General features: G+C 38.5%; 1 protein-coding gene across 5 annotated transcripts in view; it reads right to left on the reverse strand.

Annotated features, from left to right (window-relative positions):
- ANKS1B (ankyrin repeat and sterile alpha motif domain containing 1B) overlaps positions 1-19,021 on the reverse strand; it is a 427,589-nt gene that overhangs the window by 201,984 nt on the left and 206,584 nt on the right. For 2 of the 5 annotated variants that reach the window (XM_049792403.1, XM_049792402.1), the window contains exons 13-14: positions 17,276-17,859; positions 15,292-15,364 (exon numbers count right to left, since the gene is read on the reverse strand). In XM_049792403.1, coding sequence (XP_049648360.1) covers positions 15,292-15,364; positions 17,276-17,859 — 657 coding nt within the window. Of the gene's footprint in view, positions 1-13,762; positions 13,860-15,291; positions 15,365-17,275; positions 17,860-19,021 lie in introns of those variants that run through there. The other 3 variants (XM_049792396.1, XM_049792397.1, XM_049792398.1) reach the window with 2 other exon arrangements.

Genomic DNA, 19,021 nt, shown 5'->3' on the forward strand with positions numbered 1-19,021 from the left:
AGAATGGCTGGTGCCTATATGAATGCCATATTCATACACAAATAAGGGCATTTGTGTACCGACAAGATAATTTATTCTTTGGAATTATGCTCTATAAAACATTTCAAATAGCCTACCAGAAAACAGAAGTAGCAATAAGTAACTGAGATGGTCCATCACATCCCATAAATAGAAAAACAGTCAAATTGCAGAGTTCATAAAAAATATTTATCTAAACTCACACATGAAGTCATGAATAATAAATATACTTTAGAAATAGATACCACAACAATTCACAACTTTACACTAAATGCTATTATTAGCATTTAATTGAAAATTCATATTAGCAATCAATAATTCAACCTCAGCCATCTCAGATTTGTAATAAAGCAATAATCTAAAATAAAGAGCTAAAGGCAGTACTGGGTAAAAATAGAAAAGCAGTTTTGGGAAGCTCCTTGTATCATGGATTATGAAGTAGGGGTGGTAAGTAATAAATAGTAAATAATTTTTGAAGGATTTGATGGCATTCAAATACAATATCTTCCTGACTATAGGGCAATGAAAGAAGAAAATACTGATTCTAGTGTTACGGTCATGAATCCAGGTTAACAGTCTGGGTTGGAAAGCAAATGAATACACTTTAGTTAGTTTGATATTCTAAATTACTTCATTTTCTGTAGGTGGAACTAAAAGTAGAAACAATTCTGCGTGCTGTAAATCCTATAATAAGCCAAAGATTTTTAACTAGCATGTGATGTTCTTGTGACTACTAGAAATGTGAATTCCCAAGGATTCATATCTATTTAAATCTAAAGACTACTAGATTAAGAAGGAAACACGAGTGAATCAAGTGAACTTTCAAAAACCTGTTATTAATTCAGTTTTAGTAGACTTAGATCTCTATATAGTTTATGAAAGATAAACTTCATCATAGTATCACTGGCCACAACATCTCTAATCCCTAACATATTTGTAAGAGTATTACCCATATCATCTCATGCAACAGACCACCAAAGATACTGAACAAAGAGATTTGCCCTCAGTAATCACTTGAAGGTTTTCATACAGTCTCTTTTAGAAGTTAGGAATATTCTGTTCTCTTTAAAGTATTTCCTGGCCACAGGTTGTGAAAGCCTCATTTTTGATCAGATACTTTTAACTTCACTAAGGTGCTAATTCCTATTCTGCATACATTGTTAACCTGGTATTGAACTTAATTCTGCTTTAAGGAATAAATGCTGTTCAATTTAGTGACATCAACTGAATTAAATATTAATATACATGGGTGTAAATGATTACATAGTTGCAAGGTTCAGATTAAACTGCAAGGAAAAAGCTGAACCTAAGCAAGTGACTTATAAAACACTCAAGCAATCCAATCACTCTTTTCATGTCATTTTTCACGGCTTGAAAAAAAATATCACTTAACCTCTGGAATTACAGTAGGATAACTATGAGAACATTATGGAATGAGGGCACCATTAACTTCTCACTTTTTAGGCACATCAACAAACTCTCTGGCATTAACTTTGTGAAATCCAACCAAACTGTCCTCGTGGAGATGACACAGATTATTAGTACTCCCCTGGACTGTCATGGTTCAGTGGAGAAACAGGTAAGACCGCAGTCCTACAGGAAATAACTTTGAAAAATGTTTTAATCTATTTTTTTCAAGTTCTGAAGTCTGCAATCTGCCTTTGTTGATCCTTTTATCTCTTATCTAGATGGGCATAGCTCAGCAATATTCAACCCCATGGTGCAAAAAGATACAGTATGTACAGCTCAGTGAGTTCGGGGATGGGTCTGACAGAGGGGACAATTGACCAGGAACGGGAGGTGGCAGCATCAGCATCCCCAGAAATGATTTCAGATCCACTTAAGATTGTAGCATTAACGTTATCATCCCCAGAAATGTTTTCAAATCCACTTAAGAATTAGGGACCCATTTACTATCAATAGAATCCAGGAGGGAATGTGAGTAATGTTGGTTTTAAGCAACTTTCACAACCAATTACTGGGTTTTTTTGTATCAGTGCAATTTTGTAAGACTAGGACATAGGCAGGTATACCCAAACTTTTAAAGTGAGAATAACTTTTATTCACTTAATTTGATTTTCTTAATTTGATTTCTTAGCATTGTTCCCCAAACATGCTTATGCATCATACTACTTCACTCTCCATTTTACTATTAGTTGTCAGTATTTCTGAGCTTCATGCCCTTGGAAGTAAATGAAAATCTGATTTTCTGAGTTTTGCAGTCTGTGTATTCACATCGTTTTGCACTCTGTCTCAAAACAAATATTATGGGTGTATATTAATATGGTACAGCTCTACCTCATGCCTTATGTATGTAATGTACTTATTAACATGCATATCTTCTTTATAATTCAATATTATTTAATATAACTCAAAATTATTTAATTTGAGAATATTTTAAAAATACTCAAACAAGGCTCCAAGAACAGTGGTAAGTACACTATTTGAATTTTCAGAGATTTGAGTAGTATATTCAAACTGCACGTAAATTGTTCATGTCTGTGGTCAGATAGACTTCTGTTCTAACCATATTTAACAGTGGAATGTAAGGATCAGATATTAAGTTAAAAACAAAATGAGAGAAGAGATGGTAGGGATTTGGTTTACATTACTCCTCTTTCTCAGTTTAAGTCTACAAAATAGAAAACAAGTATCTTTAGGTCTGACAAACGTTTTACTATATGCTCTCCAAGGAAGAAAACATATTTTGCATTAATTCTGTGAGAAAAAAAATACAGTTTGGTTACTCAGAAATAACAGTACAGCTGATCAGACTGTGAAGGTTTGAACCTTTTCCAAAGGAGAAGACATCAGTACTGGAACAGGGTCTGAATCTCCTATGCTATTTCACTAAAACATTACATCTGATGTGGGGAAAAACCCTCTGAAAAGTCTCAGTATCTTAAGTCAGTCAAAATGACGTATAAATCCTCCAATTAAAAGAGAGTTTGTAGAAGATTCCTTTGCTCAAGCAGTCCTATTGCAGAGTATCTAAATTTAGCATGACAAGATCTGATGGTCACAAGCAGACTACAAACAAAATTGAGAAGAATTAAGCTATACATTTACTCACTGACAAATGTCAATATTTATGATATTACAGTTCCATTTTCTTAAGTTTCTCTGTTTGCTGCCAATCTTCACTATTCCTTCGAGAAGACATATGCCAGAAATCATTTATTCAAGTCTGTGACTATAATGATTGAATTGCTTTGCAAACAGTTTTGGAAAAAGAAGCCTGACATTGAGCACAAAAAGCATGGACAGAGATAAAGGGTATATGTTGATAGGCACTTATAGAGAGAGTGGAAATGGGGGAAAAAAAAAAGCAACAGAGTTAGAGACTACATGCATAAATACGGTCTGATGACTTACATTTTTACTGTATTTTCAGCTTAGCCTGTGTCTTCATTTGTAGTAGGCTGTTTCAAAACCAGCTCTGATTAATTGGTGTATGAAGAGCATATAGCTGAATATTATGTTTATGAGACTACAGGGTAAAACTGCCAATATAATAGGAATACATCAATAACAGAAAATAAAAGAAATGCTTGCAGCTTTTTGCATCCAACTCCCATTGCATTTACTATAAAACATAGCTAAAAGCTCTACAATTATCCTGCAGTTTGCCCAGTCTTCTGTAAAGTTTGTCTGGGGATTCAATGGATCATTAAAACAGATGCATCTTTATCTCTTGTTTAGGTTTTTACAATGTAGAAGTCAACAAAACATTAATCCAATTATTTGTTATTTCTTCTGTAGAATTTATGTGATCTTTGGGTAAGTTCAGTGGCATGCAATGCATTATGACTATCATGTCCTCAGTAAATAAATGCCCCAAATGTTTCTTCTCTATATTTTACAGCTATAAGGCTTCTGTTCTCCAATATTTTATAATCTAGTCTATTACATACCCTTAAATCACCAGTCAAATACTTTGAAATGCAGAGATTTGTAAAAGAAGTATGACTGTTGGTATGAATAATGCATTAATAGAAACGCGTGTGTGAAAGAACCAGAAAGAAAAGTACTACGAAGGGTTACAGGTGTGGTCTGTATTGACAGCCAAGGACACAGCTGACAGTGGTAAAACACTAAGGAATGTATTACTGTCAAGACAAGGACTGTGCTCTGATAAAAAACCAGCACAGATGATTTCTCAGCAGAAGACCCTACGCTACATAGGAGGACAGCAACAACATTACAGCACATTGCGCGTGATGTTCATCCTCGTGTTATTCCAAAAGGAAGACAGCCTCTAGCCTTAAAATATCCGAGATAAGGAAGCAAATCCAACGAGCACCACTGAAGTAAACAAAATTTTGGATCCAAAGGACCGTACCACAGCAACTGTTGACTCCTAAAGATTTATCCAAAAACCAGTTTGCTACCGCTAATCAAAAGGAACCCAACAGATGCAATGAGGTCAGCCTTCCACGGCACACGTAAGTGACCACGGACAGGCAACCCGGACACACACACGTGCACACCTTGATGCTTTTGAATATTGAGTGTGAGACTGAGCGACATTCGTAAGAGAATGCGAGTGACTAAACAGGTTTGCCTGAAACAAGAATCACCTTCGCCTTCCGTAACATTTCATATTGACTTTAGCTGCACGAATTCCCCCCAGCAGTTCTGCCATTGCGACTTAAAATTCCACGTTCGCTTTGCAGTTGTTAATAATATACAAGGAAGTGCAGAATCATCCCCAAATGTGCGGCTCTGTTCCCTACAGTGCAGTCCTATAATTGATGGTAAAGAGTTCATAGACTTGCAGTTTAAAAATTTCAAACTGCATATGCATTTCCGATTGAGGAGGCATCAAACAGCACTGGGAGCAGAGACCAGCTGCTGGAGCTGTCTCCTCTCATCATGTCCCTCTTCTATCAGCTAGAGTCAGGTTCCCTCTGCCTTTTCTTTTTTTTTTCGTCTTTATGATGCGACAGATATTTTGGTCTTTTTGCACAGCCTATCAGCTTCAAAGGGAAGGTGGAAGTTGGGAGGGAAGTGATGTTATCCTTATTTTACAGTCTGGTTGTTGTGGTTGGCTACTGCAAAATTAGAGTTGTGGGTTCGAAACTGTAAGCTTAAGATGTCTCCCACTTTGCGAGAGGGCGCGTGGCTCATTTTATTAAAATCTATGAATTAAATCCACTTTATCAAAGTGCTTAGTTTAACTGCACAGAGATTTAAAAGGGGAAGTAACTGCTGCAAAACAGACAGTAAATTACAATTAAGGTATATACTTTCAAGTATATAACTTACCACTTTGAAAACTGCCTTATGCCAACATGCCTACACATAACTAATTAAAATTCTGCCTTAATTAAGTACTTATATCTGTTTTCTGCCCTTGGAGGAGGGAGGATATTAACAGCTTTGGAGGAAGACCACTTTGCCAAAACTGCAACCATATGGCAGCAAACAGAAAAGGACCAGCCTAACAAGGTTTCATCTACTAAAAGAAAGTTTGACTTCTGAGTGAAATTTTAGCTTTTATAGGCAGAATCGTACTAGGGAAGATGAAGGCTTCATGTCTGAGTAGCGGCAGTGGAGCAGATGGAAGAAAGAGAAGAAACCGAGCGTGTAGCTTCTGGCAGTCAAAGTGCTGCGCAATTTCCATTACGTGTTGCAGCTGTACGGGGCATAACGTGAACTCTCCCTCCTCTCGTTCAGCTTTTCTGGCTATGGCCCCACCCGATTCCATCTTTTCCTAGTCTGCTTTACTTTCCCAACCTTTGTGCTCAAAATCACGTCTCTCACAAATCTGAAGAGTAAAATTTCTTGCAATATTCCCCACACTGTGAAGGAGGAGGCATTGATGACAATAGCCTTGGTCATATCAGTAGAGAAGGCGAAATAAACAAAGAAAATAACTTTTGTATGATGACTGCCTACAACTTTCATCCTGATATTGAAAGATCAGAAAAAATACACTACAAAATGCACTCTAATACAGTCCTCAATGACTACTATCATTCCCTGGCATTAAATATGTACTACATGCACTAGAAACATGCATCTGTAGTGGGCACACCCAGAAGCAATAAAGTCTTGCTTGCGGAAAAACTTGATGCAAACTGTAGTTTGCAGGGTTTCTCCTGAACAGAGCACAACCCACTGCAGCTCTGCTACTTTCAGATGAGCTATGGTTCACGTGCAGTGAACTCGGGCATATCTGTCAGTGTCCCAGAGTCCTTCTGGTTTTAAAGTAGCTCTAGAAGAGCCAACTCATGGGTTTCTCTGAAGTTGTAGATGTGGTAATACATACTCCTAAAGTAAATATTTTAGAAAATTTGCTGCTCTGTTCAAAGTGATTTTTTTAGTCTGGTATAATTCAGTTGCATACACCTCTTCCAGTAACAAGCAGCATTAATCTTTGAAAGGCGCTCACTCAGGTAGCCTCAGTGAGCAAAGTTTGGAGCCTTGATATCGATGCTTAGATCTAGATGCTGAATGTGATGCTAGGATCACCTCCAAGCATAAGGAAAAGCACTGTTCTCACAAAAGGGCAACAAATAAACTTTGTAAAAACCAAACTTGCTAAATGTACTAAGAAATTTGCTTGTTTCAGCTGTAAGACAAAGGCTTGCCGGTATATTATGTTCGAAGCCAAAACTGTAGATCAAGAAACAGAAGATAATTCAGTAAATTGCACCCTGTATGCCTCCGGGTGGAACAATGAGGGCGTTCGGGGGTGGGTGCACGCTCAGCTGACCAGAGAAATCCTGACTACAGTCACTTGTGTGCACGCAGCAACTGGATAGTGCTTTTATGGACAGCATCCAAACAAAAGGATTCACGATGAGCAGAACTATAAAATCATAAATCACCCTCCATGTGCTAGAACATATTTGACAGAAGCGATTCTCTCAAAAGCCCAGCAGAATCCTAAACTGATTGTAGTTTATTTTGATACAGAATGACCTTCAACAATTATTTTCCTTGTCATTATTTTCATTGCTCTGACTTGAAACAATTCTTGCTTTAATCATGATGATATGATATCCATTACCCATGTTAAAAAAAAAATTCTCTGAAGTAGATAATTTCTTGATTATTCCCTTTCAAGTGACTTGCAAATGTAAATAAACTGAATCACACACCTCCGAACAGCTACTGAACTCCAACTAACACGGAAATATTGCTATGCATGCCTTGAAAGACTTTATTGTATAAAAAATTGTTTATAATGAGGCAAAGAAAATATGAAATTGAAGTGTTTCTTCTTTTTGCTTTACCTTGTAGACAGGTTCCGTCTAAATCATGTTATCACAGTGGTCACAGAATCATTACAAAATAGACTCAGAGTGACTGAAAACAGTGACCTAATCCATTCAAATGTGTCCCCTCAAGGGACACAAGGTCAGCAAGGTCAGTTATAGCCCAACCATTTTTTTTAATTATTTTTTTTTTTAATTCTAGCAAATATCCAGAAGTCTTTAAGACTCTGCTGAAGGTAACAGAGGTTATAATCTCCCTAATAATTTATTTGGATGCTTCACTACATTGTCTTTATAATTTTGTCCTGGGGAGAAGAGGACGAGATTCATTTCAGCTAGTTTTAGACAGCTACATCTGAGGAGATCCTCTAGGCTCTCTTTATAGATACTTGTAGTGCCATTTCCCATGCTTCAGACATTAGATATGATGAACAATACCGAAGAAGTGCTGGCTTATCTAACTCAGTATTAGTGGCTCAGACGTACTCAATGCAGCCTACACTGCAGAAGTCTGAATTTAGACATTAAGAATAAGATTCATCTGTCTGACCTACCATTATTTTCATCAAGCCCACGTTTCCTTAACTTGCTTACAAGAAAAACACGAGAGAATGTCAAAACCTTAACTGAAGTCCAAATACTGGGCATCTGCTGCTCCTTCCTTACCTACAAATTCTGCTATCTGGTCCCAGCAGGGAATTAGATTTCTTTGATAGATTTGCTCTTGGCAAATCCATGTTGTCTCTTACTTACTTCTTTGCTATTTTCTAGCTACTTTAATAGTTTATCTGTCCAGTGACTTTTCCATGAACTGAAAATAATTCCCCACATTCTCCTTACTTTCCCCCTTTAAAGATAAGTTTTGCCTCATTCTCTTTTAGTCTGCTGGTACCTCATCCATTCTGCAAGAATTCTCACAGAAACCCACTAACAGATCTAAGTTTTTCAGACAGCTATACAACACAAAATGAAGTTCATTAAATCAATTTTAAGATACCTAACCTATAGAACCTGATCTTTCCTTATCTACAACTGGGGTGCTCACCCTAGGATTAGCTGGGCACGTCACATGCTCACCAATGACCTTTTCAGTAAACACGTGTGATAGAAAGTCATTGTACATTTTTTGCCTTCTCTGCACCTACTGTGAGCAGCTTTTCCTCTCATGCAGTACCCCTCTTAGTTGCCAAAGATTTCTTTGTTCTTCTTCTCCCTATTAATGGACTAATATAATTATTTTATATTCAAGATTCATTTCTCTTGCTAGTTGCATCTCACTGAGTGTTTTGGCACTTCTGACTTGTCTCTACATGCACGTGTTATTCTACCACGCTTCGTAAATAGAGAAATTCTCCTCATTATGTCTAAGGCAAAAGAAAAGATGACAATTTAGCCAAGCTGGTCTTCTACAGTTTCTTTTCTTCACATTGGTGAAGCTTGTATTATGGTCTTTAGTAGTGTTTTGTTGAAGAACTGTCCTGGCTTCAGCTGGGATAGAGTTCATTTTCACAAGAAGCTGGGAGGGGACACAGCCAGGACAGCTGACCAAACTGGTCAAGGGGACATTCCACGCCACACGACCTCACGCTCAGTGCGCAGACTGGGGGAGCTGGCCGGAGAAGGAGGAGGCATCGCAGCTCGGGAACAGGCTGAGCATCAGGTTCCAGGCGGTGAGCAATTGCGTCATGCCTCACTCGCTTTACATACTCTTTCATTAGTATTACTGTTATTATTATTATTCTCCTTGTGTTGTACTATTAAACTGTCCTTGTCTCAACCAATGAGTTTTTACCTTTTTCTTCCAGTTCTCCTCCCCATCCCACCGGGGGTGGTGCTTAGTCGCCAGCTGGGCCTAAACCGCAACAAGAACCCACAGATTTCTCTTTAACTTGCACCCTAAAGAGTTTTAAAAATAAATTCTCTGAATTTATTGACATCTACCTTCTTGAGACTTTTTTTCCTGGGCAGTCTGTCGCTGTAATTTCTTTCCCAACACGTGCTGTGGTATATATATTTGAAATACAAGCCAACATTTCCTCCCTTCTTCCCTTCTTACTGAAGAAGTTATGTTCTCTGTATGACTGGACTACTGGTGTAATACATATGATAAGTTCTCTACAATGCCAATTTTTTCATAGTCTTCAATTAATTCTTGTCTATTCCTCATTAATTCTTCTGTTAATTCTTCTCTACTCCACTTTCTTCTACCATTAGCATACAAACAGTTAAGATACCTGGCAAACTGACCCATGAGTCTTTGTCTAGTCACTTCTTTAATCCTGTTTTAAATAATCCTGTCTTTCTCAGAGGTTAGACCTACGTCCAATTTGCATTATTTAAGATGAAGATTTTTGTCCTTGCCACATGGTTCTTAACTTAAAGTTCTCTTCTCTCAGAATAGAAGCCATGTAGTTATATTTAGGGTGTATCTGACTGATGCTTGACTTGGACGTGAGAGGAGAGAAAATAATGTCTCTTGAATCTTCAACCTCTTTATCCACTGCCACAGAGCCTTATAAGAGCTTTTGATTTGCTCAGAAGTATCCTTGGCAGTATCATTAGTATTCTTTATCACGCACCAGTGATCGGTAGAATCCTTTGCAACCTGGCAAATTTGGAATCTTGTGAAGAAACACGCCAGCCATGATGTAAAATGTAAGTGCCAGGTGGTGCAGATGTCTCCACATCACCTTGAGCAGAAGGTCACTGGCCAGCACCGTCTTTTATTTCCTCTTGGTAACAGAGGTTTTGTACTCTGTGGGCTAGTGGGAGGGGTTGTTGTTGTTTTGGTTTTTTGGGGGGTTGGTTTGGTTTTCTTGTGGTTTTTTTTGTTGTTGGGTTTTTTGGTGGGTTTTGTTTGTTTGTTTGTTTTTAATCATTGAGATCAGTTCTTACTTGCCCCCTGGTCAGCACTCCTGCTTTTGATTTCAGCAGTAAGCTATTCAGATGTTGAGTGCTACATGCCCTCAGAGAACATTGGCAGCCATCTTCCTCTCTGTAGTTTCGAGTTTACTCCTCCAGTACCTGCACTGCTACCTAACTCAAAGCTCTGCTTTAATTTTTTTGTTTCTAAATGCATACTGTGGATGAAGTCTTCACAACCATACTCAGCCATTTTTGATTCTCTCCTTTCACTGCTCCTCTAATTGCTTTTTAAGAGATTCCCCTGGAGATCTAAAGAAGTCTTTCCAGATTTCACCAGTAGGAAAATATAGGCCAAAATTCCTGTAAATCCATTCAAGGATTTCATCACAAGATGTCATCATTGTCTAATTTTAAATATAGCTATTGAATTATCAGCGTATGATATATTTCCTTTCAAATATTTTTCACTGAGCATGAGATACTATGTAGTATAAAAAGCTCTTCATGCCTGGTAGATTAAGAATATTTGTGCTTGAATTTAATATATTTTTGTTTTTACTAACAGTTCATAAAAACACAGAAGTATTATAAGAAGTACAAGACTAAGTAAATACTAAAATGAAGGATACCATATCAAGCTACATTTGGTCTTCAGTATTAGGAGAAACTTTACTGTTTGCTAAAAAGTTATTAGGCAAGAAAAGTGAAGTTTCCTGAATATACTGCTCAATAATCTAGATTTTTTCAGTTCAACCCTAAGAGAAATCTCTTTGACTTGTACACACTGAACGTTAAATACATTAATTTTAATCAATACTGGATAATCTTTTTTACACATATATTCAATTAAAACTAACAAAACTTATATTTATATATAAACTGACAAAGTATTTCAAAATGATATTGCTTGATACCATACTACTAAATTTTTATTCCTAAGCAAAAGCCAGATCTTTACATTTGGCTGTGTTATGCTTGGCACAGAGCCAGGAAGGAGAAGAGAGAAGGTGAACGAGAAGTTCTGGGATGGAATTTAGATCCTCAGTACTCCCACACTTGGACAGATAAAACCCTAAGTAAAACACATAGGGATTCAGATAATCCTAGCATCTGTAAGTAATTAGAGAGGGACTATGCAAGGCACCTCTGAGGAACACCAAGGCACCTGAGACGCTTCTTGCCAATAAACTATAGGAGCTTAAATAGAAGAAGCACACACACAAAAAGTTGATTTGCTGCAGAAAACTTCAAAGCAACCCCTTCACTGGGGCCAAAGACCTATCAAAAAATCTCTTAGGTTGTATTATCAGTAGAGAAAAACTTGTGTATTGCCTTGTGGTAGTTAATAAATGGTAATTAACACAAGCGAAAACCTTAACCTGTTGTTAAATATATAAATATCACTGCAACATGTCTCCGCTTGATTGATTACTTCAGTCTAATGGTGAGAAATAAAGACACCTTATTTTCTGCTAGAAAACCCTATTATTTTGTTAATAAAACAATAAGAATATACTTGAAATATAACATTTTGGTCTAATGCATTTGATGCATTTGATATTGTAATAGTTCCCTTTGCTGCCTGATCTGTGACTGAACCTGGAAAATGCATAAAGGAATGAGTAGTGGAAAACATACATGTGAACCTGCATATACACCAGCTCTATAGCAGAAAGCAACGTCTTTAGTCCAGTTTGTATGTACAGCAAAATTGATTTAAAGAAAACTAGTCGTATTTTGATTAAGAGTACATAGCTTGATTTCTTCATTAAGAGCAAAATCAGATTACCGTTCTAAACTAGCTAAAGACCATTAAGAATTGACATAAAAGTGTTGGTTTGCAGGAAGCTGCACAACGAATAGAAAAAAAGTTGGGACTCAGAGTCCCCTCTGGGAAAAGAAGTAGTGAAGAAAAGAGTGGATCTCCTGCCAGCTGAAAGAGCTGAAGAACCAAATGCCACATTTGAATGCCAAGAAAAATAATGCATGCAGAAGCCACAAAATGGCTGATGATAAGAGTTTGAGATATTTTCTGATCTTAAAAGAAAAAAGTCGAAAAAGCAAAGCAGTGATCAGTCACAGGAAGGGAAAGAGTAGTGCTTATACATCACTAAGTTATGCAAATTTGCGCACACACACTTGCTTTTGTCTCCTTTTCATAGCTCTTACTTGCTGTGCACCTTGGCGGATGCCTGATGTTGCATTTGGTGCCTGTGTACTACTGCGGTGGGTTGACCCTGCCTGGACGCAGGTGCCCACCGAAGCCGCTCTATCGCTCCCCCCTCAGCTGGACAGGGGAGAGAAAATATAATGAAAGACTTGTGGGTCAAGATAAGGACAGGGAGAGATCACTCACCAATTACTGTCATGGGCAAAACAGACTCCACTTGGGGAAATGAGTTTAATTTACTACCAATCAAATCAGAGTAGAAGAAGGAGAAATAAACCCAAACCTTAAAAAACCTTCACCCCACCCCTCCCTTCTTCCCGGGCTTAATATCACTCCTGAATTCTCATGAGTCCTTCCCACAGGCTGCAGTTCTTCCCAAACTGCTCCAGCGTGGGTCCCTTCCCTGGGCTGCAGTCTTTCAGGCACAGCCTGCTCCAGCGCGGGTCCCCCCCCCCGGGGTCACAAGTCCTGCCAGAAAACCTGCTCCGGCGTGGGCTCCTCTCCCCACGGGGCCGCAGGGCATCTGCTCCCCCGTGGACCTCCCCAGGCTGCAGGTGGAGATCTGCTCCCCCGGGGACCTCCCTGGGCTGCAGGGGGACAGCCTGCCTCACCGTGGTCTTCCCCACGGGCTGCCGGGGAATCTCTGCTCCAGTGCCTGGAGCATCTCCTCCCCTCCTTCTGCACTGACCTGGGGGGCTGCAGAATTGTTTCTCTCACATGTTCTCATTCTTCTTTCCTGGCTGCAGTTTCTGTTCCACAGCAACTACTTCCCCTTCTTAACTATGCTCTCCAGAAGCACTACCACCACCGCTGATGGGCTTGGCCTTGGCCAGCGGTGGGTCCGACTTGGAGCCGGCTGGAATTGGCTCTATCAGACACAGGGGAATCTTCTAGCAGCTTCTCACAGAGGCCATCCCTGTGCCCCTCCTGATACCAAAACCTTGCCATGCAAACCCAATACATTCTACCCCTCGCCTCTGTGAATCACATATTTAAGAATTGTCATTAAAATCCACATTCGTCACACAATCTTCACAAACTTCACTCACATCACCAGAAAAAAAAGATTCCCACACCAAAATCAAAATGTCATTACAACACCAAATGAAAGTGGACAATTTACACACAATCCACCCCTCGTCCCTTCACCACAATTACAACAATCGAAATTTCCCACAATCATCCCGATCTCTAACATTGTTCAGTCCACGTTTTGCCTGTTACGTCTCCCAATTACTCTCCTTATCTCGAATGCCTGGAGCCCTCCATTGGGCACCAAAAAGGACTCCGGGGGGTTGACCCTGGCTGGACAGCAGATGCCCACCAAGACGCTCTATCACTCCCTTCCTCAGCAGGATGGGGAGGGGAGAAAATGTGATGAGGAAAAAAAAAAACCCTTGTGGGTCAAGATAAAGGCAGTTTAATAAAGCAAAAGCAAAGGCCATGTGTAGAACCAAAGGAAAACAAAATATTGACTCCCTACTTCCCATCAGCAGGTGATGTGCAGCCACTTCCCGGGAAGTAGGGCTCCAGTGTACATAGCAGTTGCTCCAGAAGACAAATGTCATAATAAGAAATGCCCCCCCTTCCTCCTTTCTCTTAGCTTTTATTGCTGAGCAGACGTCCTATGGTCTGGACTATCCCTTTGGTCATCTTGGGTCAGCTGTCCTGGCTGTGTCCCCTCCCAAAATCTTGCCCACCCCCAGCCTGCTGGTGAGGGGGAATGTTGGAGAGACAGCCTCGACGCTGCGCGAGTAGCCAAAACGCTGGTGTGTTACCAAGACCTTTCTAGCTACCACTACAGAGCACAGCACTAGGAGGGCTGCTGTGGGGAAAATTAACTCCATCTCAGCCAGACCCAGTACAACTACCATGATAAAAAATAGGAAGCAGCAAATCCTGAATTACTTATAATATCTTCAGAGATTATTAACTATCTCCTAACCTAGAGCTTCTCCAATAATAATTCTCCTTTTCAATACTGCAAGTTTCAGAAATAAAAAAGTAGCCTGCCAGGACAACATGCCTAGCACTTTTCATAATATTGCCCCTTACTCCTTTAGAAAAAAATAATCGGAATCTGCTTTTTGATCTGCAATTATATTTGTATTCACAGCAGTTATTTTCTCTTTTTCCTAGATTCCCTTCTCACTGTCCATCTCCTGTTAAAAGAGCTGTGTCAACTCTAATTGGTAAGACACGGTTTTGCCCTGTACAGGTACAATGCTCCGTGAAATGGACGGTTGTTAAAATACTTTTCTTTTTAAAATTTTAAGCGATAAGGTACATAGTCTCCTGCCCAATACATAAACCCAAGTAACTGCATGCAATTGCTAGCAGGGATGTATCAGTACAGGTGAGCTGACACAGCTTTGCCTCAAGACCAAATTATTCGGACATACAACGCAGTTTTTCTTCCATGTGTTAGGAAGAAGACATCGTAAAATACTTCCAAAATTCTTACTAGCACAGTTGCACAGGTTTATGCTGACAAACCAAGAGGCTAGTCATGACTTAGAGTTCTTAGAAGTCACCATGGTAGGGGAGGTTTGCAAATTTTCCCATCATCGCTAACACCAGTCACTGGCTGTCAGCAACATTTTCAACCTTGTGCCAAATATTTGCTCAAAGCAGCATTAGATAATATAATGCTTTAAAAAGTGTCAGTAGCTATTGGATATACTCAGGGTCCCATCATTCCAAACAAAAACTCAGCTAAAAAAGATTGAAAAATATCCCCCTAGTAGAAAGGCTTCAGTACAAAGACATTAATGGAATATTTTTTCTGGTAAGATTTCAAAACAACATTAATGACTCCAATATGCTATTTAAAGTAACAGCTCCAGGATACTGGGCCTAATGCATCTCTAACAGTAAACAACATTGATTCTGTTCATGGTTATTCAAATACCTACAAATTATTTCAACACAGTGGGTTAGTTAGCAATATCTTATCCACAGTTTCCCTGTAGACATTTAAGTCAAAATTAAACAATAGTTGTTTTTCCTTACTTGTAGTGTGATCATTCATCTCCCCCAGTCCAGTGTTAATTCCAGCATCTATTGAACTCATGATTTTATCAATCTACAAAAGAGAGAACAGCAAAAATAATTGATGGGCCCCATCTTTGTTACTTTATTTTAGTTTTGCATGCATAAATTTATGGCATTATTATTCTCATTAGGAAAACAACAATCAAAATTGCAAAGTGCAGAAATCAAAAGGCAGACAATTAATTTCTCCACTGATTTTTATTTTGCAACATTTCTATGCTAGTAAAAGCTAAAGCTTGAGACTAGTATTTCTTTTTCTACAGTACAGTTCCTTTCATACTGACAACTCTGGTCATCTAGGTATAACCACTAGAGGTCCATTTAAGCAGTAATATTAACACATAAGAATATTGCTTTGTGCGTTGTAAAGTACTAAAGCAGTTGTTCAATTAAGATTTCCTGAGAATTTCCTAGCTCCCTTTTTTCCATCTGCCCCAAGGCCAGTGAATAGGTATGAAGCATAGTTGTGTCCCCACATACCAAAGAATGGTATTTGTGAAACAGCACTACATTGATCCCAAAACTCATTTGCACATTGCTGAATTACATTGAACTTACTATGTCAACACTCTTATACCTATTTTATTTGCCATAAGAACAGGACAAAACAAAAAGTGAATCAAAAGGCTGGTGTTGTCTAAGGGTGCAGACAGAGAACCAGGTTTTACTGAGCTTAATATTTGGACTATTAGGAAAACTGTCTCCTTTTTAAAAACTATGTGTTAGTCACTGGTGACAGAAGAAAATCTGGGAATTATGTCAGCATCTGCAGATTTAAAATTCATAACTTTTTTTTTTAAATAAACTACATTTTTCTTATTCTTAAGAACAATCAAACCTTGATGTCCCCCTAAAAAGGCAAACTTGGACCTAACTGGTATCAATATTTCATAACAATATATCCAAGTTTTTGAGGTCAAAACCTGACCTTAAGCATCTTTCCACTGAGAAAGTATCTCCTTTACAACAACAACTACCTTCGGATGCCCTATCAAACCCAACATTTAGATAAGCTGGAAACCATTTTCTACAAAAATAACCAATCACACAAACAAGCTCTGGGCTCTTTCTGAAATAAAGTAGCACTCTGGAGATATATACATTTCCCCATAGCAGTTGTTTTAAAGGGAAATTCTTGCTTCTCTGTAATAGCAGTAAAGATCTAAACACTTCCCACTCTTAATTTACCTCAGTAAGATGGGAACCTTTGTGTCTATGAAGAATCATTTAAATTCTTGAAATTTAGCACAGGAGAACAAAAATTAAAAATAAGGTGTCTAAAAATTATTTTAAATCTAGTTCTAAAACTAAAATAAAGTCTCTTGCATGAGCAAGCATGTATACTACAAACTCAGTGTGGACATTTCTTTTAATAGTCCCAAATTCATCGTAGCTATAAGTGTATTCCCACTTCACACATGGGTCGGGTATATGCCGAGCATTCTGTACACAGGCTACATACTAGTTAGAGGATATATGTTAGATAGGGAGGGTTTGTAGAATGCATAATCAACCTAAAAATCTTAGACTCTCCATTCCTGCCCTTTTATCTCTTGCTGGCAGGCATCGCCATAGTGGGAAATAATTAGCAAATATGTAAATAATGGGCATAGCTACTACAAATTTTACCAATTTTATTAGTGTCAGTGGCTAGGGCTTTAGTGGAAAATAATTTCAATGTCACAACAAATTGTAGAATTACTTCTGGTAAACTTCATTCACTATGGAAACAATAGATTTCATTAAGTGTGCAGCATTTTGAACAGAAATGCATGGCATTTTGTGCCAGCTGTCAAACTACCATGCATTACACTATGACATATTCTCTGAGGATTTGCAGTGTGGAAGATTCACTTTTTATTTTATGTTTGAAACTGAAAACAATAACAGCATTTTCACAACACCATGTGTTTGCTTGTACTTAAAAATGAACAAAACTTACTTCTTCCCATTCTGATGTAAAGGAAGGTGTTCTCTCTGAATTCCCTTTGGAGCACTGTTGGTTTGGTGTGGGTTCACTCCAGTTGCTTCTTGCTTTTTTGTCATTTGGTGGATGGGTGATAAGATTAGAATCGGATTTCGAAACATTTTTGCACAAGTGCATTTCAAGCAACGTCTTTGGTAACGACCGTATTCTCCCAAGCGTGCAGGCTCGCTCCACAAATCCCCCAGCGGTAATAACCCACTGTTCACTTATCCTTGCTGACGTGCCAACCAGCGTATGATTTTCGACTGGTTTAGTTTTAGTATGAAATATGGTTCTGTTTACAACTGGTGGTTTTTTTTTCTTAACGGGAGGATCAGCGTTGCTTTCTTTCCGTAGCTGTATCTGCTGCGCTGTGCCCTTGCTCAAAACGCTTTTCTCCAGCGGACCGCCGCACCGGTTGGCTTTGCTGTACAGCTGGAGTGGATTTTCAGGTGGGTCACACACAGGTGACGATCCATGAAGTAAACCTGCAAACTGTTCAGCCGGGTGTCCTTCAGGAAGCTCACTTTCGGCGGACGTCTCTCCCTGGCAAAGACGCTCTGAAACGAGAGAGTACCTTGTAAGAAAACAGGGCGATAAAATACCACAAACAGCAAACCCCTTACTCTCCGCAAAATGACTTTGGTATGCTGCTTGGTTCCTTCTTCTGCACAGAAACAAAAGACACTTACGCCATGAATTGATTTATTAGTCTCTTAAAAAACAATTCTGTCCCTAAACTTGACTATTTTATCCTGACTGGTTGAAAAACAGCCGAAAACACTCAGTGCTACACATAAATTCCAGGAAAAAACAAATCTATAAAATAAAATAGGTCATTGCTATTCCATCAACTTGATGGTGTCTCTTAATTTGTTATTGAGTTGAAATGTGTACAAATTATACAGTTTACTATGATGAATTAGCTGGTTAGTTTGTAGGTAGTAAAACACATGAACCAGTATTGTCAGGAGTGTTGTTAGTAACTTTTCTTTTTATAGTCATTATAATAATAGTGAATTTACACTGTGATGCCTTTTTACTCACAGTCTCTAAAGACTAGATCTGAGCATTGTTTTTATTTCTGGGAACTTTCGAGAATAGATTCAAAGTAATAGTAACCACTGAAAAAAAATGAATAGGAAATCAAGACTTTCTGAAACAAGTTTTATATGCAATTTAACACACACAATAAAAGAATCTACAGGAAAAAAATGTACTTTCTGGCACAGTTCAGAGTGGATTATTAAAAATTTATAGCTCTTTTTATGTCTGTGGCTGTAAGGACTAGGAGGAGAAAAAAAATTAAATACTTCTTCTACCTGTGCTGCCTCATTTAAAGTGTCGGTGTGTGTAGCAGAGCTCTATCCACACAGCATTAAGTTAGCATATTCTACTCAGAATAACTGTGTTTCCACTAACAGTCACATCTCTATAACTACTTCATTAAAGAGAAATACATTCATCTCATTCCTGCTAGAAATTGTATGTTCATATGCAGACTCTAACTGTAGGACTGTACGTACAGCGCTAGCTACCAGAAGGAATCACACATAGCATCGCGTCATAATTTGCAAAGAAACTGAGCAGTTTCCTCCTATTTGCTAAAATATCTGCTTGTAAAAAAACCCCACAAATCTCAAAATATCACTTCTAAAAGGAGGCGGTACTTGATTATATGAATGATAGAAGAAGGATTTTGGTGTGCACTTCAAAATATCA

This window comes from Accipiter gentilis, chromosome 34 (assembly GCF_929443795.1).
Source record: "Accipiter gentilis chromosome 34, bAccGen1.1, whole genome shotgun sequence".
Classification (NCBI taxonomy): domain Eukaryota; kingdom Metazoa; phylum Chordata; class Aves; order Accipitriformes; family Accipitridae; genus Astur; species Astur gentilis.